Consider the following 27,128-nt stretch of genomic DNA (forward strand, 5'->3'; position numbering starts at 1 on the left):
TTCACCAATATCTGTTGAATGAATATATATTTTCACTTATAACACAAATTAGGTGTGAGCATCTAAATTAGGGAACTCACTTGCTGGTGTAAAATTTATTGGACCCTATGAAATTTCCATTCAGAGGATTACTTGTAGGAAACTTGTCATTCAATTTCCTAATCACTCAGAATTCTTGTCAGCCCCATCCTAACATGAGATTCCATCCTCTCTTCAACCCTGATAACTGAGCCCCATCTCCAGAAATTGTTCTTCCGTGTTTTGTTGATCAGCACTTTGTAAGCTAGTTTTCCATTAATGTGATTAATTAGTCTTTGTTTTCCCAGCTCAGACAGCCCTATTTTATGGTTTTGCATTTCTGTAATGAACACGTCAGATAAATAAGGCTGTGGGGAGGTACTTCAATCTTGTAATTTTTCTATAGCACTGAAAATTGGCTTTAGTGTCATTTATGGATATGTCAGCTAAAATGAGAGCTCCTTACAAGGCAGCTTGAGAATGTTGGTATTGACATTTCTTTAATTGATGTTTTATAGAAGAGCCATTGGAACATGATTTCCCTCTAGGACAAATAACAAACAACTATGATAGCCATATTCTAACAATGCCTTTCTCACCATTGTTGTTAACGTTGTGTCAGCACTTTGATTATAAACACTCTTTTTCAGTTTAATAACTGAGCTGTAAAGAAATCATTGTGTTGTAAATTGGTATACTAGCTGTTCATCTCAGTGGAGACTTTTAATGAAACCAAATTTTGAAAGTAACTTGGTATTACTAAAAGGGGATTTTGTGAATGGTATTAGGTGAGGGAAAGGGACCTAAGTAGGAAAGGTACAATGTCCAGAATATCTCAATTTATACTTTTTCATTCAGCTTTTAGCTGCCCTGGGGGTGGGTTACACAATAGAATGGCTCTTTAGATGCTGTCCTTGGGAGCCAGGAATAACAGCTGCTCATAGAGTAATCATTTTGTAACAGGCGTTTCAGCACTTTTTTGTTTTGTTTTAGGAAACATTAGTTGACTAGAAATATATCTAAATCTGTATAATAGTGAGTCATTTTACACTGGGTGTTATTGTTTCTAGAAGAGGCATGCTCATAAACATAAGATAAAAAAAGCCTGGCAATGAGTGTTCACTGTGGAATTTTATTTATTTGTTTTGTTCTGCAAGGCTGAACAATTTTGGTATCTCCTCAGGTTAGGTTGGGAAGAAGTTTCCATACGCTGAAAGACTCTAGTAGAAATCACAGATGCCCATTTAAAATTTTCATTTAAGTAAAAAACAATTTAGGATAAAAAGATAAACCTCCATGATTACATTAATTTTAAATTACACATATTTGATGGAAGAAGGGTTTTTTGAATTTTATTTTATTTATTTTTTAATACAGCAGGTTCTAATTAGTCATCCATTTTATACATATTAGTGTATATATGTCAATCCCAATCTCCCAATTCATCCCCCCCCGCAACGCCACTTTCCCCCCTTGGTGTCCATACGTTTGTTCTCTCCATCTGTGTCTCTGTTTCTGCCCTGCAAACTGGTTCATCTGTACCATTTTTCTAGGTTCCACATATATGCGTTAATATACGATATTTGTTTTTCTCTTTGTGTCATACAGAGACTGTCATACAGAGTGAAGTAAGTCAGAAAGAGAAAAACAAATATTGTATATTAATGCATATATGTGGAACCTAGAAAAATGGTACAGATGGAAGAAGGTTTAATTTCTTTGTGTGTCTGTGAGTTTTCTTTTTTTAATGTAAGAGTAATAAGTATTGTTAGGAAGGTCTCCCATTCCCAACATTCTCAGATTCTCAAATCTCATTTTTCTTTACAGAAAACTACTCATACTGTTTAGTTAATCAGCCTTTCAGATCTTTTCTGTGCATAAACTAATGCTATATTTTGTTGTTCTTGGGAGACCCAAATGGTGTTACAGATTATTTAAACATACCTTAGTGTTTTCACTTAATATTTCATTGTGTAATTCTTAGTAATTCAGTAATTTTTGGATTTACCATATCTTTTTCATCACTATTTTAAATTTCAAACCTGAATCTAATTTAAAAATTCAGACATTACAAATAAAATAAGTAACTGACAATTCCAGTTCCTCCCAGAGGTAACTGTTTTCTCTATTATGAACAGAAATGAAATGATAGTCATTGTATATTCCTACTTCTGCATAGATGTAAATGTTTAGCTAAGATAGATTCTAAGAAGGTGAATTGCTTGTTGTAATTTATGTACATTTAAAATTTTGATTGATAATGCTGAATTCCTCTCCACAGCCATCATAACAACTCACATACCCCCCGACTATAGATATTCTGATTTAAAAATCTGAGGTTAACACTCATTATTTCATTTTCTTTATTCTTGAAATTATGTATCTTTCATGTATTTATTGGCAATGAAGAGTCTTTGAATCTTCTGCCTATTTTTCAAAAGTGTGGCTTTTTAAAAATTATTTTTTGGATAACAGTCTTTGTTTTTTATTGTAAATTTTTAATCTTATATTAATTTATATAGTATTTTATCCTTTAGAATTAAAAAATTTTGATGTAGTCAAACTTTATTAATGTTGTCTACACGTCTTTTGTTTTTTAAATGTTATATTAAGAAGTCATATTTATCCTAAATTCATCAATATATTTGCCTAAAATTTCTTCGAATACTTCTGTAGTTCTGCTTTGTTTTTGAGTTTAGGTCTGTAAATCAATTGGAATTTATTTTTATGAATCAGAAATACATACACACACATTCAATTGAATTCGTTTTTGAATAGTTTGTGGTATTAATTTTTGGTTATTTATCCAGCTCTAACTTTCTGTTTTCTAATTTTCTCTTCAACCAAGAGTAGTCTGCCTTTTAACATATCACTAAGTTTTTAATTTCAGGTTATTTTGTTTTGGTTATAGAATTTTTATATTGTTTTTAAAAATCTGATTTGTTATTTATTTATAGTCTCTCACTTACATTCCTAATACCCATATTTAATTTTTAAACATGTTAAAATGCTTATTTTACATTTTCTATCTGAGCTCAATGTGCATCTAATTCTATTGTCTTTTTTTCTTCTGCTTATGTAACCATATTTTCTTGGATGTTTTTTGAGTTTTTATTGTGAGCTTATATTCCTTCAAACTTAATATTTGGGAATTTCTTGAGGACTTTGTTATAGGTGGTTGCTGAAAATTACAATTTTCATTTTTTTTTTTTTTTTTTTTTTTTTTTTTTTTTAGTGGATTCTCAATCACTGCGCCACCAGGGAAGCCCACAATTTTCATTTTTATATTATCAAAATCCACCTTCCAATAATATCATCCTACTTCATGAACAGTGTAAGAACCTTACAACAGTATAATTTGATTAACTTCCCTTCTGTTTGTGGTCTTATCTTACATTTTACTTCTGTATAGACTCCACTCCATAGTATTGTTATTTTTGTGTGAAACAATCAAGTTTTTAAATGAAACTTGTATAGTCTCTCTGTCTCTCTCTCTTGCTCTCTTTGTTTGTGTGTGCGTATTTGAAGATACTAAAGCTTTATTTTATATTTACCCGTTTTGGGTGTTCTTCATTCTTTCCTGCCACTTCATGGTTCAGGCTGGTGTCATTGTCCTTCATTCTGAAGATTTTCTTTTAGTGGTTTTTATAGTGTAGATTCATTCTCATAGATTTTTGTCTCTATGAGATTATTTTTATCTTATCTTCATTTTCAAAGGATATTTTCCTTGGAAATAGAATTTCAGGTTGCCAGCTTTTTTCTTTCAGTATTTTATGGATATTGTTCCATTGCCATTTTCCTCCAGTGTTTCTGGTTATGTCTTCTAGCCTGAGCTAGACTGGATGGTTGATGCCACTGCTGGGAAACTGGCTTGGGAAGAAGACATGAGCTCAGTGTTGCACGTGTATTTGAGATGCCTGTGGAGCTGTCAGTGAGACATCTCAGGAGACAGATGTTTGAGTCAGTGGCCTTTTGGGAATCAGGGTAGTAGATCAAATGCCTGGCAAACAGGTGTGGAGAGAGGAGTGAATAGGCCCTGCTACAGAAATTACAGTGTTTAAGGAGCATGAAAGAGATGCCTGTAGAGGAAGCTGAGTATCAACTAGAGATGGAGAAGGACAATGAGGAGAGTGGCAGGTCATGGCAACCACAGGGAGAAACTGTTTCAGGCACAGTTGACAATGCTGCTAAGAGGTCAGGCGAACCGAGGACTTGAAATATCCATTACATTTGGTGACATGGAGGTCACTTGTGACCCTAGAAAGAACAAGTTTCATGTTGTGGCAGGCAGGAGTCTTCTCAACTCCACTTAACACCTTGAGTCTACAGATTCCACTTTAGAGGCTGTTTCCTTCTGTTATATTTGGCTCTGCAGCACGTGTACCTGTTCATGCTCCTAATCAGGTGCATGGAAGCAGCTTCCATGCTGCTTTGCTATATTTCATTCTGCTAACTCGTCCCTTTCGGCTTCTTCTCACTACTAGTTTCATTAATCAGACATCTAATTCTCTCAGTGTCTGCGCTTCTCACGGTCCACAGCTCTCCTTTCTTGCATTCCCACTTGCGTATTAACATCTTTTTATGTTAGTTTCAATGAAAACATTTTACCTCTGTTTTGTTTTCATTTTCATCCTCTCTCTGTAGCAAGTGTGTTAAATTACTGAAAAAAATAAAATCAGTAACATTTTATGAAATTGTTATTGAATAATTTGGATATTATTGAATAATGTGAATTATTGGATTTCTCATTTTCAATATTTGGATTGTGAAATTTTCCTTTCATTGTGTGTTTCATCAAAACCAGTTCTTTCAAAGGCCGCTGGAATATGGCTTTGCAATAGAGAATGTTCTCCATCAAATTATCTTCTTGAGCTGGGTTTATCATGGATTCAAATGGATATACACAGGGCAGCTTTTGCTACTCTGAACCTTTAATAATCACCAGGGAAATTTCAAATAGATGTGCAGAGACTTTCCAGACAAGTAAAACCATTGAACATTTCTAGTCTTTTTGCCTTTTTTGCTGCCTATTAAGAGTTCTACAGCTATGTTGATCCTCCTCAGTGGTTTTGGTGTTGTTCTCAGAAAAAGAAAAGCTGTGGAGTATGACACCCCATTATTAATAGTAGGTAAGTTAGAGGGATTCCCTGTAAAGCTGAGCAAAGCTGTCAAAATCAGTTAAGGGAGATCACCTTAAAGAACAGATAAAGAAATTTTATATAGACAGCTTGGAAGAAAAAAAAACCCACAAAATAACCTGTAACTGTTGAAAAGAAACCCCAGACTATTAGTGCAGTAAATTGGGAGGACAAGCTTGAGGTTGAAAATAAAAAATTTACTTAGGTATTTAATTAAAAATTCTAGGTCAACAAAAGGCATTGCATTACTTTCTGGCCCTGTTTTCTCGTGGACTTTTTCATAAAATTGTAATGAGAAATGATAAGGTATGTTTGTAGTAAAGGGAGTCATCTTGGAATGAAAAGTCTGTGCCAATCTAAGACACATAGAAGTGCCAAAAATATAAACTTATGTGGGGAAGATAAAGGAAAACATTTTATGGCACTGTTTTCTGGGGCTGGAAAGCCTGGATTTATCAGAGTAATTTTTCCAACACTATTTGCCCATAGAAAGACCCAAGAGATAGTTTTTTGAAGAGTGTCTTTTAAAAAGAGCTTCCTTCTTATCCACATGTCAGGATGAAGCCTGCCAATACCGTTTTTTAGCCATCCTGTATACGGGAGTGGATTCCCAGAACTCAAGGGAACCGACTTGTATGTGTATTTCTCTGTTCTAGAATTTTGGTACCTGTCTCTCCACCTACCAGTTTCTCTGTGTCACAGCTTTCCCTCAGCATGATACTAGGATAATGATGGTTTCCCCTAGGAGATACATACACTGAGAACACTTTTGGGTGTCCCCTCACTTTCCTACCTCTCTTTTCCTCTCCCTTCTTGAACTGTTTAGAGATAGTCCTTCATGAAGTTCCTGATAATTTTAATTTTAAAATAAAAAATTAGCATTTATGGGGATATTTTGATAAACAGTACTGACTTTTATTACATGGCTCTAATAAATGTGTGGTGTTTTTTCTGCCCTAGGAGTGCTGTCTCTGCAATTTGAGAGGGGGTGCTCTTAAGGAAACTAAGAACAATAAGTAAGTAGTACGCTAATTGTGTTGAATTTCATCGTTTCCTTCTCTCTCTTGAGTGTTGAACCTCTGAGTGACAGTGTGCTTTGCCTCTCATTGTTGTACACGTTGTTCCACAGCTTTTGCTGTTTAGGTCTGAGGTGGGGATTCTGTGCATGTCTCCAGAAACCATTACTGACAGCATGTTCACCTCTGCTGGGCAAAGGTGTTCTAAGTCAGCTTCTGTTCTTTGTCTTTGACATCATGAGGAATAACCCCTCTTTCACTAACAGTTTAAAGAGAGCCCATATCCTCTAGGTGCCTTTGGAATCCTTGTGTTTAATATGACGAATGCTTTCATTGTAATAAAAACAGAATATGCCTGAAAACAGTGAAATCTGTTATCTTCAGGTAAATAAAATCAATTATAATCATACTATTAGAATAAGACCATTTACTTTTAACACAAGCAAATTAACAAGAAAGTGTGTATTCTAAAATAGAAACACAGGGAGAAAAGATTGATTTTGCAATTTAAAGGGGACAGTTGGAGAATATGAAGAGAGTCATAAGTGAACATAAAAGAAAGTCTTGTTTCTACGGCGGTTGTTGAAATATATTTTTGTGGGAATTTTATTTTTATGACCCGATTTAAATATTTAAAATGGGGCCAAAGGAAATTATAGGTTCCTATGGAAATAGAAACATGTAGAAAAGGTTTAGGTATAGGTTGTATCATGGTACTTGAGAGCCAGATCCAGCCCCAAGATATGTTTTATTTGACTGACACACCACTTTATGAATTTAATTTAAAATTTAAAAGTTGAGAGATTTTATATAAAAATCCAGATGTTCATCTTTACTTAATAAATGATTGTGTATCTCTATATGACAATAACAAGCTAGGATGAGAACCTGGCCTAAATGGGGCAGGCGCTCCTCGGGTTACCATGATTTACCAGTATGTGTGTATTTGGTTACATCTTGCCTGGCCCCATGGGCACTGGATTTGGTACCCTGGGAGTAATGTCATGTCCTGTCATGTAATGATGGAGTTGGCATAATTATGTGCATGTGCATGTTTCTGATTGTTTATAAGGAAGAGTGAAGGTACTTATTCCTACATTGATAAAATTTAGTCTAAGAAGCTGTATATTTGCTTAATTTTGGATGTTCATCTCTCACAGTCTTAGTTAATGTCATTGGCACTATGCTAAAAACCATTGACTAGTTCTAGGATGTTACACGGGTTATGCAGACTACGAGATGACTTAGGCAGTTCCTGTAAAGACAGAGGTGACAAGAACTTCTCTTCCTTCCTTTGGGCAGGACACAAAGAAGTAGTGTTTGCTATAGAAGTATAGCATTTATTTAGATACGAAAGAATGCCCTGATGGGGTTGACACTCACCAGCTGTCCCTGTGGTCTTTAAAGGCAGGATGGAGTCTTATATTTAGAGTGAAATAATATGCTTTGACTTAAAAATAGGTTGACAAATTTGATAATTCTTTCAAAATCTCTTTAAACCTCAAGAGTCTCTATATTTATTTGAGGCATAAGATTTATGAGAGACTTAATAGTGTTAATGAGGACGTTGTCATTTTTCTGGAGTAATTCAGAATTTGAAGGGAGATATTCTAGGTTTTTAGTAGGAAACAAGGGAACAAGCTAAATTTCATTTTTTCTTATCTCTTGGTTCCTTTGTTTATAGTAGGATTGCAATAAGAAACAATTTAATTAAAGACTTAATCAGTATTAATTCTGTTAGAAAACTTTTGCTATTAGTTCTAGTTTGCTTCCTGATACTCGTATTATGTAAAAAAGATTATGTAGTATACCCAGTTTATACCTTTTATTAATTGAACAAGTCTTTTGCCACATACTAATTATAATTAGCTTAAGTATATTAAACACCTCTATATTTCAGTATCAAATGAAATAGCAGACCTACATTTCAGTATTTTGCAGGTCATGTGTAGAACAATATAATGATAGGATTCTCTGGTTGTCATCTAGTTCTTCATGTCACAGTGTTGGGCAGATGTGGTACTGAATCTATCCAGGTATCATCCAGTAGGTTTTAAATTCAAAGTCTGTGATGGATATAGGCTTTGGGCTTGCTTTTCTCATCTGTGTGTTTCCCATCCGAGAGAATTGCCATCCTCTGGTTGAAGTATGGGATACATAAGTTTAGGGAACGGCTGTTTACATTTATGTCTCCTTTCCTGTAGGTGGGCCCATGTCATGTGCGCCGTCGCGGTCCCAGAAGTCCGATTCACTAATGTTCCAGAAAGGACACAGATAGATGTAGGCAGAATACCTTTACAAAGGTTAAAATTGGTGAGTGGCAAAGCTTCTTTTTTTCTTTCCCCTCATAAATTAGTGTTAATTTCAAGTTCCAAATATTTCTATTTACGCATGCACTCCAAGGTAATTTTTTTCTTAGCTTTGTTGTTTCATTCTACCTTTTTTTTCCCTTTAGCCTAAATTTACTTATCTGTACGCACTCTTTTCCTGTTATATTTTAAGTATGCCTATAACTTTCCTCAGCTTCTGTTTTCAGTGAGGCAAAGGAATACTGCATTTCCTGGATTAATGTGAATTTTCAAACTATAGGCTATCCAGTGAAGTTTGTTAGAACTGACCCGAGCTATCCAGCTATGTCTTATTTGAATTGCTTAGTTTTTCTCTCTCTTGCCTCTTTTTGGTTGGCCTTGACTTGGCAAAACGCATCTAACCTATTTCGTCATCTCTTCACCAAGAAGAGACTTGCAGAGAAATGCAAAAACTTTAATTATTCCCAAGGGATTTTCCCACGAATAGAGACAAATCATTTAATTTGCCAAACTCTCTGGCTGGTTATTTTCCATTGTTTCTCTTTGTTAAGAGAGTATTTTTTTCATTGAAAACTTCGGCCTTTAACATCCTCAACATTGATGTAACCTTGGAGTTCTGTTAAATTGTGAGCCAACAGGTCATTAGCTTAGGCCCTTATTATATTTCACAGTTAATGAGAATTTTCCCTAAAGTTAAATTGCCTGACCTTAAAATACTGAAGCCTGTCTTACAAGTGGACTTAATACCCTACAGTTTCTTCAGTCCTTGTTACGTCTAACTTGAGGTCTTTCCACTATTTCAGAGGCTGAGCTGTAACTCTCTACCCGAGTGTTACTTGCTTTGTTATTAGTCGTCTCTCCCCCACTGGGGAGCTGGGTGTTTTGTCTCTGGACTTCTGTCTCAGGAACTTAGAATCTATTCTGCTGTCTTTCAGTGAACACTGTTATTTTCCACTATAGCTCCATCAGGAATTTCACATAGCTAGAAAATACGTGGCCCTTTATGGGCCTGATGACTGCTGTTGGCAGGTATGAGTGGTGGGATCAAGGATGCTCAGGGTGTGGTAACGGAAGTTTTGTGAATGAGATGGAAATGACTGGGCCATTTAAATGCCCCCTAAAGCTCACAGTGACTATCAGAAGAGAGTAAGGTTGTTCAGCTCATGGACTTCCGTAGGACAAAGTTTGAAATCTTATATCTTGTTCACCAGTTTAAAAAAGAAAACGAGCACTGACACGAGAGAGAGGCAGAAGTCATCTTCCATAACTCTTCAGACTGCTGTTTCTATTTGCTTTCAGGAAATCTCATGTTTAGCCTTTATTTTGCCCTTTCTTTCATTTTACTGTGCTGTTACTTTGTTTATAAGTGCATTCTGAGTGCAAAAACCGTAACACCCAAAAGGGTGAAAAGTTGTGTAAAAATTGGTGCAGAAAGAAGAAAAAAGAATGAACACAGTAAACCTTATATCACGTTACATTTTATACGCAAACTGCTTTTCAGCTATTGCTGTTTACTTATATAAACTTGTTTTCATTATTCAATTGATACATATTCTATCTGTGAATATTGTTTGGGCCTTTATGATTGGAACAAAATGCATTCGTTTTTTCCATTAAAACTAATAAAAATATTTTTCATTGGGGAAAAAAAAACCCACCAAAAAGAAACAAAAACATTTGCCAGAATTAGGACTGTAGGGCAGGTTATAAAGAAAAATGTTGAGTTCATGACATGCCTCCAACATTTAATGCTTAGTGTGACAAATACTAACAAATGTCTTACATATTAATATTTTTCTGATTTACAAGTAATATATATTTGCAAAAATTCAAACACTACATTTAACAACCACCTTTGGTTCTCTCTTCTGAAAGATGATTTCTGTTGTCAGTTGAATGCCCCTTGGAATAGTGGTCATTGCTCTTGATGCTTCCCTTTAAGGACCTATGTGCTGGCTTCTCTTCTCCACGAATGCTTCCTTAGTGATCTGCCGTCACTCACACCAGTCTCAAAGGGGTTTTAAAGGAACAGCAGGGAGGGGCAGCATGGATGATTTCCGTGCCAGTTAGCAAATTGTATTTGCTGTATTTCAGAAATCTGAAATCTGATGGTTGCATCCGAAAGTGGGAAAAGGTTGCCATCTTGATTGTGTATGTTACATATTCTTTATAGAAGGTTTTCCATCCTTAAACAGTTGGCACCTTTCAAAAATGTGTCTTGACTGAATTTCAGATCACCTAAACTCTATTTCAAATGACAATGGAGAGCTCTTTATTGGCATACAGATATTCATGACACATATTTGAGTGAACACAACAGGCTGTAGATCAGATTTTTTTTCTGTTTTTAATATAATTTTATACGCATGGCGAGTTTTTTGGAATGCTGTTTATCAGAATGCTCAAAGTGGTTATCTTAAGTGGGAAAATACAAGGGGAAACTTCATTTTGGGAGGGTAAAAAAAAAAATCACTCAAAAATACTGTGATAGTTTGAAAGGGGACAATGGCCAGAAAGAAGCGTGGGTGACTTTTTCACCAGAAATCCTCAGGAAAGCACCATGACTCTGTTACATCTCCTGTAGTATGGCATCTGTGCCCGAGCCTTGCTCACTGTCTCTTGGTGATCAGACTCAGGCTGGCTTTGAATAACAGAATTTATAAATGATCACGTGTGTGTGGAGTGGGTGGAATGCACCTTTCTAGGAAAAAGGATGCTCTGCCCTGAACATATAATCAAGTGTTCCTAACATCAGCATTCTTTTGAAGTTTAATTAAGCTAATAAGTGCACATCCAGCTAGAAGTCAGAGCAGTAGTTTTGTGGTATTTCATCCAGGCCAACCTAAGTCTAGGTGGATTATTTTACTATGTCTGTTTAGTGGATGTATGTGTGTCTCCTAGTGTCAGTTTCAGTCTTTTTTCTGGAGCTGTAGCCAACTCTTTTCTGGATGCTAGGTTGTTCACCCACCTTCTTATTTACACAGATATGGGGGGCGGAATATAAGAATTAGATGTCAGTGTCAATGTATTTCACCAAACAGTTATTACCTTACCCCGCCAAATACTTAGTATACATTTTTGAGTAAGACATTGTTCCTGTCTTCTAGCCTCTTATAGTCTAGACTGGGCTTTCTCAACTTTGGCCCTCTTGACCTTTTAGACAAGTTAATTGTTTGTTGTGGGTGACTCTCATGTGTATCATAGATTCCAGCATCCCTGACCAAACAGGCGATACCAAAAGGTATAAATTTCTAGTTATAAGATAAGCACTAGGGCTGTAATGATAGCGTCATGACTATAGCTGAGACTGCTGTGGGATATGTAGGAAAGTTCCCAAGAGAGTAAATCCTATGAGTTCTCATCAGAAGGGTAACTTTTTTTCCTTTTTTCTTTTTTTATTTCTTTTTGTTGTATCTATATGAGAAGATGGATGTTAGCTGGACATACAGTGGTACTCATTTCACAGTATGTTTAAATCAAACCATCACGCTCTATGCCTTGAACTTATACAGTGATGCATGTCAATTATTTCTCAATAAAAATGGGAAAAAGTAGCCAATGCCAGATATCCCTTGGGGTGTAAAATCACCCCCATTTGAGAACCCACTGGTCTACAGGGAAGACATAAACATAAGGAGAAAATGTTCATTTTTGTCATTTTCAGAAAGAGAATATCTTGGTTGAAAGAAATAAGTTAGAGACTGAGAGAATGGAAGTTCTTAATTGCTTTTAAAAACATTCCTAGGGATTTTTTTTTTGGGCAAATTGTTTGAATTTCTTATTTGTGAATGAAGCAATAAAATTTGGCAACCTATGTGTATATTTGCTACTGTACAGTTATTAATTTTATACTCTGATTTAGTATTTTAACATTACCTGTTTTTATAGAAATTGAACAACCTTGATTACTAATCAAGTATCATAAACATTTACAGTTCTGTAATGTGTGTGTATGTGTACACATGTACTTACTGAGTAAATATTCATGAAATGAATAAAAGGCATAAAATTGTTACTTATTATTTGTGCTTCTGGCTTAAAATTATTGTGGCTGGAGGGTTTGATCAGACAATACCAAATGACTTGTTTTTGTTTGGTTTGTTTTTTTTTTTTTAAGGCAAAACCCTTTAAAGGTCACAGTGGTAAATTCATGCACATCTCTGTGCATGCAGCTTTAAAGCAAGGCATTAGTTATCTTATCTGCATCACGGGGGACAATGTGATTAGGCCATAGAGCCTAGCAGTAATTTGGAGAGCCTCTGAACACCCATGCAGCCCTTGTCCTGTTGTCTGAGAGTTCTGATCTTGGAACCTCTGGTCAGTTGGGGATTGAAAACTGGAGTGACCTGACTGAAGCAGTAGCAAGGGAAGTCTGAGCCTCTCTCCAGTGCCCACCAGGTGGTGCTGCTGTACCAGTTTCTCATCCAGTTGCCCTTAAATCACCTCCTTTAGCAAGTGCCTAATCGGAGCCTGGCCCCAATGGTCGAGGGTGTATGTGTGTGAGATGTGATGCATACTGGGTTGCTCTAGCCCAAGGGATGACAGCAGAACAGAAAGTGCTGCTTGCTGCTGTGCATTCAAAGTGCTGAATTCCAGAGGGCAGGTTTTTTTAGTTCAGATTTTGATTTAGCCATATAAAAGAGCTGCTTTCCCTTGGGGCAAGTTAGTGGTTTTCTGTATAAGTAATAAGCAACATTAGTAAAAGCTAGTAACTGTAAGAGTCTTAAAGAACAGCTTATGGCAAACATGAGTTTAAAATGTCTTCTGAAGTATGAAAGCTGTCTATAAAAAGTGCTTATTATTATTAACGGTCTTTCTAGAATATGGAATACTGGAGTTTATGGAGAGGTATTTGAATATTTTGGTAATATTGTTGTTAGCCTTTTACTTATTCATAGGTTCAACTTGCAGCTTTTGAAATACTCCTCTGTGCAATTATTTGTGTAGGAAGATTTTTGTAGAGGATGGAAGAAAGGATTTGTTTGCTTTAGCAGATTTTTCCTCTTACAATGACCATTGAATAAAAGAGACAGCAAATGGAAAACAACTCTTTCAGTGCTCTTCAATGTTGATCCTAAAATAGTGTGTGCTTTGTGAAGAACCTTTATCTCATCCAGCCACCTTGTTTGCTGTTACCATAGGTGTGGCCTCTACTCATCAGATAATTAAATGGACATCAATGATGGCACTGGAGTTATTTTCAAGACATTGTCTTTTATTTTATTTATGTGGCTGTTAATTTAAAATACTTTAATAAAATTCATTATTTTTAAACTAAACAAAATACTGCAAAAATATATTTGGCTATAGTGGTATTTATCCAATTAGTTTGTTCTTTTCTTTCTTTAACAATATTTTGCTTTTGTGTAGAATAATTATCTCAGGGGTTAACAAAGTAATTTCTGCTCCATCTTAAAAATGCTAGAGGTTGCTATCTAAAAGCACCAGGTAGACTTCCTTGGTGGTGCAGTGGTTAAGAATCCACCTGCCAATGCAGGGGACATGGGTTCGAGCCCTGGTCCAGGAAGATCCCACATGCCGCGGAGCAGCTAAGCCCACAAGCCACAACTGAGCCCGTGTGCCACAACTACTGAATCCCGCACGCCTAGAGCCCCTGCTGTGCAACAAGAGAAGCCACCACAACGAGAAGCCTGCGCACCACAATGAAGAGTAGCCCCTGCTCGCTGCAACTAGAGAAAGCCTGCGCACAGCAGTGAAGACCCAACACAGCCAAAAAATAAATTAATTAATTAAAAAAAATAAAAGCACCAGGTTATTAAACAGAACCATCCTTTAACAGGAAGGAAATGGCTGAAAGTTACCTGAATAGGCTATGTATCCAAAGCCATGTTCAAAAGGGAGAACCATTTTCTCTGTCAGTTTAAGCATTCTTCTGATTATTAATGCAGGTTCTAGATTACCTAGTATTTTTCTTACCTACTCATTTAGAATGAATTTCTTTGCTTCTGAATGACTTTTCAGTTTGCGAAAAATTATATTTGTGGCGAACCCTGTCATCCCCAGTCCCTTCCCCATGTCCTCTGGTACCTTCTCCGCTCATCCAGAGAACATCAGAGCTTTGGCACCTGGTAGGAAAAAGAATGAGGAGGATGCTGGGGACATCTCCTACTCCGCACTTGAGTGGTGTGCTCAGGGATAGCCAGTCTTGGGGCTTGTTTGAAATCACAGATTATTGGTTTGCCTGAGGACAAAAAGAAAAAATTGCCCCCATGCAGTATAGATTTTAAAATGTACTCAGTCATTTCCTTTTCTTATTTCTTTCTGTCTTGTTTTCTCTACTAATATGATTGGTTGGTCATGGTCATAATTGAATCTCTGGAAGAGAAACAAAATTGTGCAGAAATAACAACAAAAAAGGAAGTAGAGAGATATAAAACACACATGAAATTAGAATGTCTTTTAAAAAGTTTTTTTGTAATAGAAAAAAAGACAGCAAAACTTTCAGGAAGAATTAAAACAGGAATTTTGAGAGGACAATGCTTTTATAATATGATCTCACAGAAGACAGCAGTATCGTCAGGAACCAGAGCACCAGTCTTTAGATCTGATTATAAAATTTAAGAGAAGAACATTAAAAAAAAAACCCAGAAAAAGGAGTAAATCAGCACGAAATTCTGGTATTTGTTAGATATTTAGCCGTGAATGTCTGTTACATACATTCATCACTTCTTGAAGATTAAATTAATTAAATATCTATGGAATTTACAGAAATGAAACAACAAGGCAAGTCTGTGGATTATAAGAAATCTTGGAAAATGCAGCAGACCCAAAATGCAGCCATTCGTTTAAACAGTTTTCCCTTTTGGAGAGAAAGTTCTCAAATAGAAGTGTTGTGAGAATATTTACATATTAAAGTGCACATGTCAAAGCAAATGACGTCTATCTTGCTTGCTGTCAGTGCATAAAGAACTTGGTGGTGTTCGTTGACCACACACCTTCCTCACAGTGGCATGGAGGGTACCTCTGATTTCTATGTCTGCAGACATTCCTAGGATTTTACATTTGAAATCCTATTTCTGCAACAAAATAGGGGGAGAAATGATTTTTGGAATAGCCGAAGTTGCCCCCAGGCATTTGATGACCTCTGATTTGTATTTGACAAGTGAACCAAGCAGAGGCACAAGTGTTCTCCGAGAGAAGAACATTATTTTGAAAAGGAATTTACACTGCAATGATGACTGAGCTACAAGCCTTTCAGTACCTGGCTGAGGCCAACTATTCTGCTTAGAAGCCTCTATACACCTTAAAATTTGTACCTGAAGGCAAATAATAGTGAACTTGAAAGCCGAAGATTACAGTTTTGAAAGGTACATCAATTCTGAGAATAGAGTGGTTTCACTGTGGTATTCCATCTGAAGAGCTGAATTAAGGGGAAAAAAATACATTCAGCCTTCCTGTTTCTTAAAGGAAGGCACTTGATCCCGTGCTAACTGGCTTATGTTATCAGATGCATTGAATACTAAAAATAGAATTACTGAGAGATAGAGATGGGGTCTGCCTCTCATGCTGTAAGATCACTCTGAGTCCTATTTAGTTGAAGTTACAGCAACGTTGCAGAGCAGCTTCGCTTTCTTTGTAGAGGAAATCATGGTTGTATTTGACAGAGCCTCTGTTACCACAGTTTGGGAGATGCAAAGACATGCTGATTATCCTCCACCACTTTAAAAGAAAAAAAACGTAGCATTGTAAAGGCAATCGGAAGTCATTATGTTCCACATTAGCTCATGTACTGGTTTATTCACGTCTTCAGTTATTTTTAAAGACAAAGAGGAATTCTAAGAAAATAATAAACATTGACAATGATGAGCAAGTTTATTGTTTAAATGCAGTTGAGGGAAAATTTGCTTGTAATAGTGAACTACTGAAGGGGGAATAAGTGACACCACAAATGACAGAATCGTGGTGTGGTGTGTAGGGTCCTATTATTTAATATGCTCAGTATAAAATGTATTATATCATTAAGAACGTTCTTGCAGGATTTCAACATACACATGTCCCCAACTTTGTAAGATTTTTAAATGAGTGTGGTGTAAAAAAAAAAAGTACATTAGTAGCTGTATAGTACTTAACTGTCAGAATGATTTGCTACAGGGACTAGATCCTATTGCAAGCTGTCAAATTTGTATATTGCTGTAATACCAAACCATAAAATCTTTTGAGTAAAATGGAAAATGTCAGATGGGCATGACTACAAATAATATACTTTCTGAAGGCTGTAGATGTCTATAGGAGAAAATGTGTAAATGCATGAAATATCATCTTGTTACTATGGATTTTTCTTTATCTGACGAAAGAAAACTGTGAGGCGAAAGGAAATTGATTGGAGTCTTTAAGTTTTTTCGTTTTGAACTCATTTTTCCTGAGGACTAATTTTAAAAACATTATTAAATAGATAAGTAGAACTTCAGATAATTCATGATTAAAGAGTATAGTGCGAGAGTCATCTCTTTTTTTAGCTTACATTGCTGAATGGTCCATTTTTTTCTGATCTTGTCTGTGTGAGTAGTGATTACTGATGAATCTTTTAATTGAGTGAGTTGGGGTCAGGGTTCCAGAGATGGGGTCACCCCTTTCATTCCAACATCGACTGAGTCAATACCAACAAATGCTTGCCAAACCGAGACAGCTGCTAGATGGCTGTAAACAATCCGTAGGGTTTTGCTTGGTCAACAGTGATTGACAGCAGAGAGGTTATAGTTTTTGAAAGGTACAGTCATTATTATAAAACAGTGGCTCCATAATTACTTATTTTTCTAATATTTTAGTATAAATTATTTATCCCCTTGGAAACGGCTTTTAAAAATCAACAAAAAGGGCTTCCCTGGTGGCACAGTGGTTGAGAGTCTGCCTGCCGATGCAGGGGACACGGGTTCGTGCCCCGGTCCGGGAAGATCCCACATGCCGCGGAGCGGCTGGGCCCGTGAGCCATGGCCGCTGAGCCTGCGTGTCCGGAGCCTGTGCTCCGCAACGGGAGAGGCCACAACAGTGAGAGGCCCGCGTACTGCAAAAAAAAGTAAAAAATAAAGATCAACAAAAAGGTTATATATAAAGTGACAGTCTTTTCATACTTGTAATTAATTTAATGTAAGTCAGTGTGGTATATTTTAGGCATGTTCCCACAATTTAGTGATGTCATTTTATAAGATGAGCTCATAGATACAGGTACCAGCCCAGTTTGTATTTATTGATTTAAATATCAAGGGTTCTGTGCATTCATCGGTATTGCCCTTTGGGTCATGAATTCTAAGCCTCTGCTACATTGAGATTGAGTGTGGAGGCTCTGGACTAAGACTGTTGGAGTCCTGCATCCACCACTTAAGCAACCTTGGCCATGCAGCTTAACCTTTCAGAACCTCATCTGTAAACCAGGGTGGTTGTGAGGATGACATGATGCAATGATGCAATGCATCATCGGCGAATGACACAACCCCTTGCCGCATAAATCTCTGTAAACTGCCTTTTGGCCAATTAGGATTGGAGTGGATAAATATTTATAAGGAGGGAGTAGGTTCTTCGTGCTATCTCATTTGTTCATCCATTTGCTCAATAAATATTTCTTTAGGACTTGCTGTGTGGTTAGGTGATAGATGTGTGTCATTTCTGCTTTTATAGATATTACAGAATAATGGAAGTTATTGAAAATTAGATAAGCAACTACAAAGCAGCATGAAAAGTTCTACTGTAGTAAAAATTCGGAATGCAGTGAAGGGTCTTACTCAATTTGGGGTATGAGGGCAGTAAAGGGGTGTAGAAAAGCTTCCTGGAAGAAGCAGTGCCTAATAATGCCTCATCTGAGACCTAAAGGGTGAGAAGGGGGCAGTGGAGGAGCAGCCAGGACAAGGAACAGGATGCTCAGTGTCCTGCAAGTTGGAGGGAGCCGTAAGGTTTAGGAAATGAAATTTCAGCAGAGCTGGAGCATGAGGTATGAGGAGGGAGAGATGAGTCTTGAGAAAGGGAAGCCTCAGATGATGTAGCACTGTGCTGTCCAGTACAGTAGCCTCTGGCCACTGACGGCTACGGAGCACTTGGGATGTGGTTAGTGTTACTGAAGAGCTGAACTTAGGATTTTATTTAATTTCAGCAAGCTAAGTTAAAAAATGGAAGCAGCATAAACACATGAAGTACAACTGTAGTTTTGGTAGGTCCACATTTTACATTTCAAACACCCTTGAAAACTGAGCGTCCAAATTGAGATATATTGTAACTATAAATACACAGCAGATTTCAAAGACTTACTATGAAAAAAAAAAGAATGTGAACTATCTCATTAATAATTTTGATATTGGTTACATGTCAAAATGATAATATTTTGGATTTGTTAAGACGTATTGATGTATTATTAAAATCAATTTCACATGTCTTTTTTTATTGCGATTACGTATACTTAACATAAAATGTATCGTTTGAGTTATTTTTTAGGTGTGCAATTCCACGGTGTACAGCAGCATTAAGCATATTCACATTGTTGTGCAACCATCATGCCCCTCTACATACAGAACTTTTTTATCTTTCCAAACAGAAGCTCTGTACTCATTGAACAGTAACTCCCTCTTCTCCCCTTCCTCACCTGTGGCACAGGTGTCTCCTAAAAAATTAAGAATTGCACATGTGACTTGCATTTTATTTCTACTGGACAGTGCCATTCTAGAGGACTTTGTCCTTTGTCCCATACAGGTGGAAGAACCTTTAATGCCCATTAAGCAGTGGAATAATATGATCAGATTTGTGTTTCAGAAGGGGGTTGTGCTTCTGGTGGGGAGAATGTATTCAGGAGGGTAGGACTGGAACCAGAGAGGCCAGTTTCAGTAATCATGTGAAAGATGATTTTGGCGTGAACCTGGGATGGAGATAAGTGAACTGATCATAGGCGGGGTTGGCTTGGACTAGGTGTGGAGGGAGCTGGGGTTCTGGCATAAGCAGCTGGGGGACTGGTCATGCCATGCACAGGGCTCGTCATCGCTGGAAGGGGACGGGGTTGAGGGGGAAGTACACCTGGACATACTTAATTTGTGAGGTCCTTGTAGTCCAGCTGGGTGTAGCACAGGGGAAACATGTGCCAGAATTCTACTCCTCATGGGCATGTAGCTATTTACCAGCTGCTCTTAGGTTGTTAGGACTAGAAGCATATGAAGTTCAGTAACTATTACTGGTCAGAAATTCAGGAACAGTGAGCCACTGTGCTTTGTATGGATGTGAATTGGGTTTGTGATAATATTGTATCTGCCTCTCTGTACTCTTTCTGAAGTGTAATAATCAGGTAAAACAGTGGTAGCCTTGGGAGTTTGATTTCTGTCTTCTCTCAGAGCAAAGGAAATGAAGAACATTGAAAATGGAAACTAAACCTATAGAAATGGAATAGTTGGATTTGCAAAAAAATGAGCAAGAAGGAAAGTCCAAGGTTCTCATGAAAGATAAATGTGTCCTGCAATCAGTAAAAACACAGCCTACGTGGGGATATCGTTGCCAGGATGAGCGGCCGCAGGGGAAAGGGGATTTGCAGTAAGAAGCACGAGGGTTTGCACAGACTCATGAGGACGTGTTCATTTCAGAATGGCCTTTCCTTTTAATTTCAGTTGAATTTTAGTTTAAAAGCATCTTTTCACTAATAGTTTTTGAGATAAAACTGCCTTTAGGATCAAATTTTAAATCGTAGATTTTTTTTTTCCTGTTCAGAATATAAAATGCATTCCACCTTTCTTTAGTAACAAAATATTTTACTTTAAATAAATGGAAAAAATAGTCAAATCGACCACTTTTCATTATAGGAATAGTGCTTAAGGTTGATTAAAACTTCCAAGATTTTTTTCTTAGAGCCATCTGTTCATAATTGATTTTTAAAATTCATCAATTTTAAACACTTATTTTCTTTGGACAAAGCAAAAAAAGTTGTGAAATCTTTTCACTAAATGGCAGATATTTTTCAGTAAAAGAATCATGACATCCTGGCAAAGGTATAATCTTAATAGACTAATGAGCTGTCTGACCAGAGCCGACTGAGCCTCGTCTGATTTTTACAATGATAAATTGGCTGTGTCAAAATTTGCAATCTAGTCTGGTGAAATATTTAACTATGAAAGTTTAATTCTCATTTTTTATTTATGAAAGCAGTGGTAGTGTCATAGCAGCTTATAATATGCTGGCCATTTGGTATGATTTATGTCAACGAGTGTCACTTGTTGATGTGTTTAGTGGTTGTTGACCCATATTTAATTCTAAAAACTCTTAAGTGGTGTGAAATGTAGTAAGTCAGCCACTGTACTTAAAAAAAAAACAACCAAAAAACAAATCATGATCCACAGATCTATTCAGTTGTCTTTTCCCGGCTGTAATGATGTCACAGCTTTATATTTGACAGCTGTTGATGCGGGGGCACTGAATGAGTAACAGCTTTCTTTGCAATTGTGGGGATCTACTTAGAGTAATTTCTACCACAAAACATATACTTGAAATGTCATAAAATCATCTTTCATTAGTTCATTTGGGGATTCCAGCTTGTCGTCATTTTAAAGGTTTTGAGGAAACTTGCGGAATAAAGAGCATTTCTTTCATTTATCAATCTTTTTATTCAGTAAAGACTTATGGAGGTGATCATAGTGTTTGGTGCCTGGTGACAAGTGGCATTGGGTGGACGGGGTCATCCCTCTTGTGAGGTTTATATTCTGGAAGAATTTAGATACAGATCTTCCAAGAATGTCATTTGGGTTTTTGGTTGTTTTGGAAGGCAGACAGGAAGGGCTAGATTAAAGCATTCTTCTAAGGCATTTCTTTACAGAGAGGTATAATAAGCATTTCTGTCTCCTAATGTCAGGGTATTCATCTAGTGTAGATAATTTCCAACAAATAGGTTAAAATATCAAAAGAAAACATTTTCTCAGATATTATGAAATTAGTTTGATATCATTTTGAAAATAATAATAAGCATCTTCAAAAAAACAAAATATTTTAAATGGTGGTATATTGTTAACATAAAATTTCAAATTATTCATAGCTCACAACAAAATGAAATATGAATAATGAAACATTCATAATAATGAAACATTCTTCATAATACGTACTGTTTCAAATACCACGTCTTGGATTTTTTTTTCTTTAAAGAATTGAGTGATTGTGTTGTTATTGTTACTTCTTTTATAATACACAATAAAAGGTGTAAACTCATACTGCTGCAGAAATTTGCTGTAAAATTTCTCAAGGAAGAGGCTGTCCAGAGAAAATTATCCTCTGGTATTATCCTTTTCTTATGTTTCTCAAAGCAATTCATAAACATTTTTCAAATAATAATATAGCATTACAGAACATTTTAGTTGGCAGGTCAACTTAGAACTAAGGGGGAGATCAGTGGCCCAAATGTTTTTAGAAACAACAATCAATTTAAATACTTCTAATTCTCAGGTACCATTTCTCTAAGAATCCCTTTTCATAATTAGAAAATGAAGAAGCCAGCAACAGGAAAATCACTGCTTTTCCTGGCAAGCCCAGCAGCTAATATATGTGCATTTTCAGCCTTCTCATTTTGACAGGGGCAATCACCATTTAATTTCAAAATTCCCTTTATCTTAGTGATAGCCTTAGAACTATTGAGTCTCCCTTTCCTGTCTGTGACAGTATTACTGTTTCTGTGCTCTTCGCCACACACTGATTTGGTAGCCCTGGTCTGCAGCTATGGCACCGTCGCAATGTACAGTCTGCGTAGATAAGACATGACAGCCTTTTAACCTCAGCTTGCTGTGTGTGCAGAGGGTGACAGCCCACCTGCACTGGGGAAAGCAAACAAGCAAGCATGATGCGTTCATCTTAATCACATTCTGTTTCTCTCAGAGACGTTCCAAGAAAATGACAGGCCAAGCTCAGAGTTCAGGTTATCAGCCTGAGACATATGAGGCGCAGGGCATCTCCACAGCAGATAAGGCTAAACTGTACGATTGAACTTTGACTTGTTTATTTAAAGTTAGAATTTTAATATATAGATCCTGTAAGGTTCTTGTTCCTTATTTTAAAATTTTATTTTCAAAGACCTGTTATTTTAGTTATAAAAGCAACGCCTGCCATAAATTTTTTTTTTTAAACTGAAGTGTATAAAATACAAAATGAAATCATCTCTAGCTTCATGCCATTCCACAGAAATGGTCATGTTTAACACATTGGAGTAATGATTCCTGACTTTTTCTGTGGAGGAAACAGCTTGGAAGGATATAGCTTTATCATACTGTGTTATAATTAAGAGAGTGTTTCAGTAGCATACTATATGTGTATGATACTCAGACACATATACAAAAATCTGTTTTATAAAAATATCAACCCTGTCTTAAGGGGAGTCATGTTTTTCCCTTCCTTTGGTCTTATTATGAACCTACCAGCATTCATGACGCTTCACACACCTTTGCTTATGAAATTTTTCAGGCTGCATTTTTAAAGTTTGGTGTTTTTTTTTTGACTAGAACTTAATCACCTGAACCGCATAAAGGTAGTGCTGAGTGGTCCTCAGGTGTGTCACTTGCTGCAAGTGTAAAAGCATCTGAATGCAATCATAAAGCATATGGGTGTTGGGGCCTGATAACTTGGGTTCATGTCTCAGCTCTGCCACATACCAATTACTTGAGAATATGTCTTCCTCTTTGGAAGTTTGTCCTTGATTTTCATGACAGCTGTCCTTGATATCCCTTCTCTCTCTTTGGCCTCTTGGTCTCAGGTTTCTTTGCAGGTTCCTCTTCCTTTGTCTAACTCTTGAATGTTTATGTCCCCCCAGTTTCTATCTGAAACTCTTTGCTCACTCTTTGCATTCTCAGTAACAATTTGTAAAATTAGAGTCACAATAGTAGTACTTTCTTTTGTTGTTGTGAGTATCAAATAAGATAAGGCATCTAGAGTACTTCACCCAGTGCCTGGCCATAGTAAGTGCTCAATAAATGTTCCTTCTTATTGTTGTGATTATAAGTACACTACCCTAGTAATACCATTACAGTAACAATGATATGAAAATAAAGCAATAATATATAATTAATTAATTAATCATGTAAATTAATAAATAATATTGAGTTTGTTTTAAAGTTTACTTTTATTGCTTGGAGCATTTTCTCATATATAAAATATTACAAATAATTAAGTATCAATAAAGTTCACAAATGTTTAATTTTTTAAAAAAACCTCTTGATTTTTAAATAATTACAGATTCGCTGGAAGTTGTGAAGGTAGTATAGAGATTCTTGTGTGCCCTTCACCCAGTTTCCCTTATTGGTTACATGTTATATAACTATAGTACAATATCAAAACCAGAAATTGACATTGGTACAATATATCAAAACCAGAAATTGACATTGGTACAATATGTGCCTTTAGTTCTATGTAATCTTATCACATTTAGAGCTGTCATTTTATTGCAAGGAGATGTGGTTCTGCAGAAACGGTTAAAAGGGAGGTAAAACAAAAGTAGCAGCAATGTATATGGTTTATAGTATGTGTAAAAGAACTCTATTAAAACTGTGCAAAAATTTGATCTTACCCTTCACCAGAGGACAGAATGCTTGATGACATTATTCATTAGGTAAAGCAAGTAAAACCACAGTGTGGTGCCACTACATATCTATGGAATAGTTAAAAATCAATGAAACTGACAATACCAATGCTGATATGTAGCAGCTGGAACCCTTCTTCATTGCTGGTGGGAACGCAAAATGGTACAGCCATGTTGGAAACAGTCTGGTAGTTTCATATTAAGGTACACGTACAATTTACCACACCATCCAGCAATCCCACTCCTAGGAATTTATCTCAGGAATGAAAATTTATGTTCACACAAAAATTTGTGAGAGTTATAGTGGCTTGTTCATAATCACCCAAATCTGGAAACAACCCAGTGTTTTTCTTTTTCTATTTATTTTTATTTTTTTATTAAGTATAGTTGATTTACAATGTTGTGTTAATTTCTGCTGTACAGCAAAGTGACTCAGTTATACACATATACATTCTTTTCTGTATTCTTTTCCTTTATGGCTTATCCCAGGAGGTTGGGTATGATTCCCTGTGCTTATTCAGTGGGACCTTGTTTATCCACTCTAAATGTAATAGTTTGCATCTATGAACCCCAGACTCCCAGTCCATCCCTCTGCCTCCAACCCAACGTTTTTCAGCTGGTGACTGAATTAGAAACCATGTCCATACAGTGTGATACTTCTCAGTAGGAACAAGCTACTGATACCATCAACATGAATGACTTTTAAATGCATCATGCTAAAAGAAGCCTGACTCAAAAGGCTCCATACTGCGTAATTCCATTCATATTGTACTCTCGTGAGAAATAAACCTTTGAGGGCAGAATCCAGATTAGTGCCAGGGACCATGCCCGGTGGAGAGGCTGACTGCAGAGGGAACAAGGGAATTTTTTGTGCTGGTGGAACTGTTGTATATCTTACTTGTGGTGGAGGTTGTGTGACTGTATTCTTTTGTTGAAATTTGTGGAAGTATACACATTGAAGGGTGACTTTTATTGCATGTTAATTACATCGCAATTAAAACGTTAAGTATAAAACCATATATATTTTTCTCTCTCTCTCTCACACACACATACACACACACACACACACACACTGTATTTTATTTTTACAAGAGATAAACTGACACCAAGCATTGTAAATGGATGACCACAACATAAGCAACAACGATTGCAATTACCAAACACGAAACACACTCATACTATGTCATAATATTGACATTCAGTCCAGTAATCCTCCACTGTAACAGCACCTTTACTTTGCAGTGAAAATTGATTTGTATATTTTTTGCCTCTGAGTCCTTCTGGGATTTTTTTTTTTTTATTCAAACAGAAAGTCACAAAAATTATAATCATCCTCATCAGTTCACTCAGTCCCATGTTATTAATTTTTTTTATCTTGATCTTTTGTTAGCACTTTTATGAATTCATCAGTTTTCCATTAGAGTTCTGAAAATTATTCATTCAATTCAGCAGTATAGTCAGTTACCAGAAACCTGTACTTGTCAGAGTCTTCTCCATGAATTCCTTGAAGATGAAACCCTTATTTATTTATTTATTTTTTTGCTGTGTTGGGTCTTTGTTTCTGTGCAAGGGCTTTCTCTAGTTGCGGCAAGTGTGGGCCACTCTTCATCGCGGTGTGCAGGCCTCTCACTATCGCGGCCTCTCCTGTTTGCGGAGCAGAGGCTCCAGACGCGCAGGTTCAGTAGCTGTGGCTCACGGGCCTAGTCGCTCCGTGGCATGTGGGATCCTCCCAGACCAGGGCTCGAACCCGTGTCCCCTGCATTCGCAGGCAGATTCTCAACCACTGCGCCACCAGGGAAGCCTCGAAACCCTTTTATAGGAACATTTTTGCAAAAGCATCAGAGTACACCCAGAACTGTCTGTAAATGACAAAAGACTTAAAAATGACCACAGTTAAAGATTTGATGAAAGTTCATAATAATGCAATTGACAAGGAAATTTAGTTATTTCTGAGATATGCATTTTAAAATAACTAGAATTATGACTTATAACATTATACCAGAACATATAAGATTTTTAGAAATTTCATGTAATGTCTGAAACATTTATATTAACATATTTCCGTACAAATAACCCAAAGAAAGTTTAGTATCAGTTGTTTTGTTTGTTTGTTTTTTTATACTGCAGGTTCTTACTAGTCATCAATTTTATACACATCAGTGTATACATGTCAACCCCAATCGCCCAATTCAGCACACCACTATCCCCACCCCACCGCGGTTTTCCCCCCGTGGTGTCCACACGTCTGTTCTCTACATCTGTGTCTCAACTTCTGCCCTGCAAACCGGTTCATCTGTACCATTTTTCTAGGTTCCACATACATGCGTTGATATACGATATTTGTTTTTCTCTTTCTGACTTACTTCACTCTGTATGACAGTCTCTAGGTCCATCCACGTCTCAACAAATGCCTCAATTTCTTTCCTTTTTATGGCTGAGTAATATTCCATTGTATATATGTACCACATCTTCTTTATCCATTCGTCTGTCGATGGGCATTTAGGTTGCTTCCATGACCTGGCTATTGTAAATAGTGCTAAAATGAACATTGGGGTGCATGTGTCTTTGAATTATGGTTTTCTCTTGGTATATGCCTAGTAGTGGGATGGCTGGATCATATGGTAATTCTATTTTTAGTTTTTTAAGGAACCTCCATACTGTTCTCCATAGTGGCTGTATCAATTTACATTCCCACCAACAGTGCAAGAGGGTTCCCTTTTCTCCACACCCTCTCCAACATTTGTTGTTTGTAGATTTTCTGATGATGCCCATTCTAACTGGTGTGAGGTGATACCTCATTGTAGTTTTGATTTGCATTTCTCTAATAATTAGTGATGTTGAGCAGCTTTTCATGTGCTTCTTGGCCATCTGTATGTCTTCTTTGGAGAAATGTCTATTTAGGTCTTCTGCCCATTTTTGAATTGGGTTGTAAAACCATATTTTTAATGTTACTAGATTGACTGTGGATGCTAATGAGAGCTCAGTGGTATGGGGAGAGGGGAAATGTGAAGAAAACTGGGAGGAGAGGAAGTGAAAGGAAAGAATGTGGGTGACAGTAGAAAGGGGAGTGTTTGGGGAAGTGAGAACCGGAGTCCATGACGGCCCACATCCCAGG

General features: G+C 36.7%; 1 protein-coding gene across 2 annotated transcripts in view; it reads left to right on the forward strand.

Annotated features, from left to right (window-relative positions):
* The window catches only part of KDM4C (lysine demethylase 4C), a 400,986-nt gene that overhangs the window by 256,528 nt on the left and 117,330 nt on the right, over positions 1-27,128 (forward strand). For both annotated transcript variants that reach the window (XM_024734252.1, XM_024734253.1), the window contains exons 16-17: positions 6,117-6,172; positions 8,377-8,485. In XM_024734252.1, the coding sequence (XP_024590020.1) occupies positions 6,117-6,172; positions 8,377-8,485 (165 nt within the window). The remainder of the gene's footprint in view (positions 1-6,116; positions 6,173-8,376; positions 8,486-27,128) is intronic.

The sequence above is a fragment of the Neophocaena asiaeorientalis genome, unplaced genomic scaffold (genome assembly GCF_003031525.2).
Source record: "Neophocaena asiaeorientalis asiaeorientalis breed wild unplaced genomic scaffold, Neophocaena_asiaeorientalis_V1.1 scaffold256, whole genome shotgun sequence".
In the NCBI taxonomy this organism is placed as follows: Eukaryota; Metazoa; Chordata; class Mammalia; order Artiodactyla; family Phocoenidae; genus Neophocaena; species Neophocaena asiaeorientalis.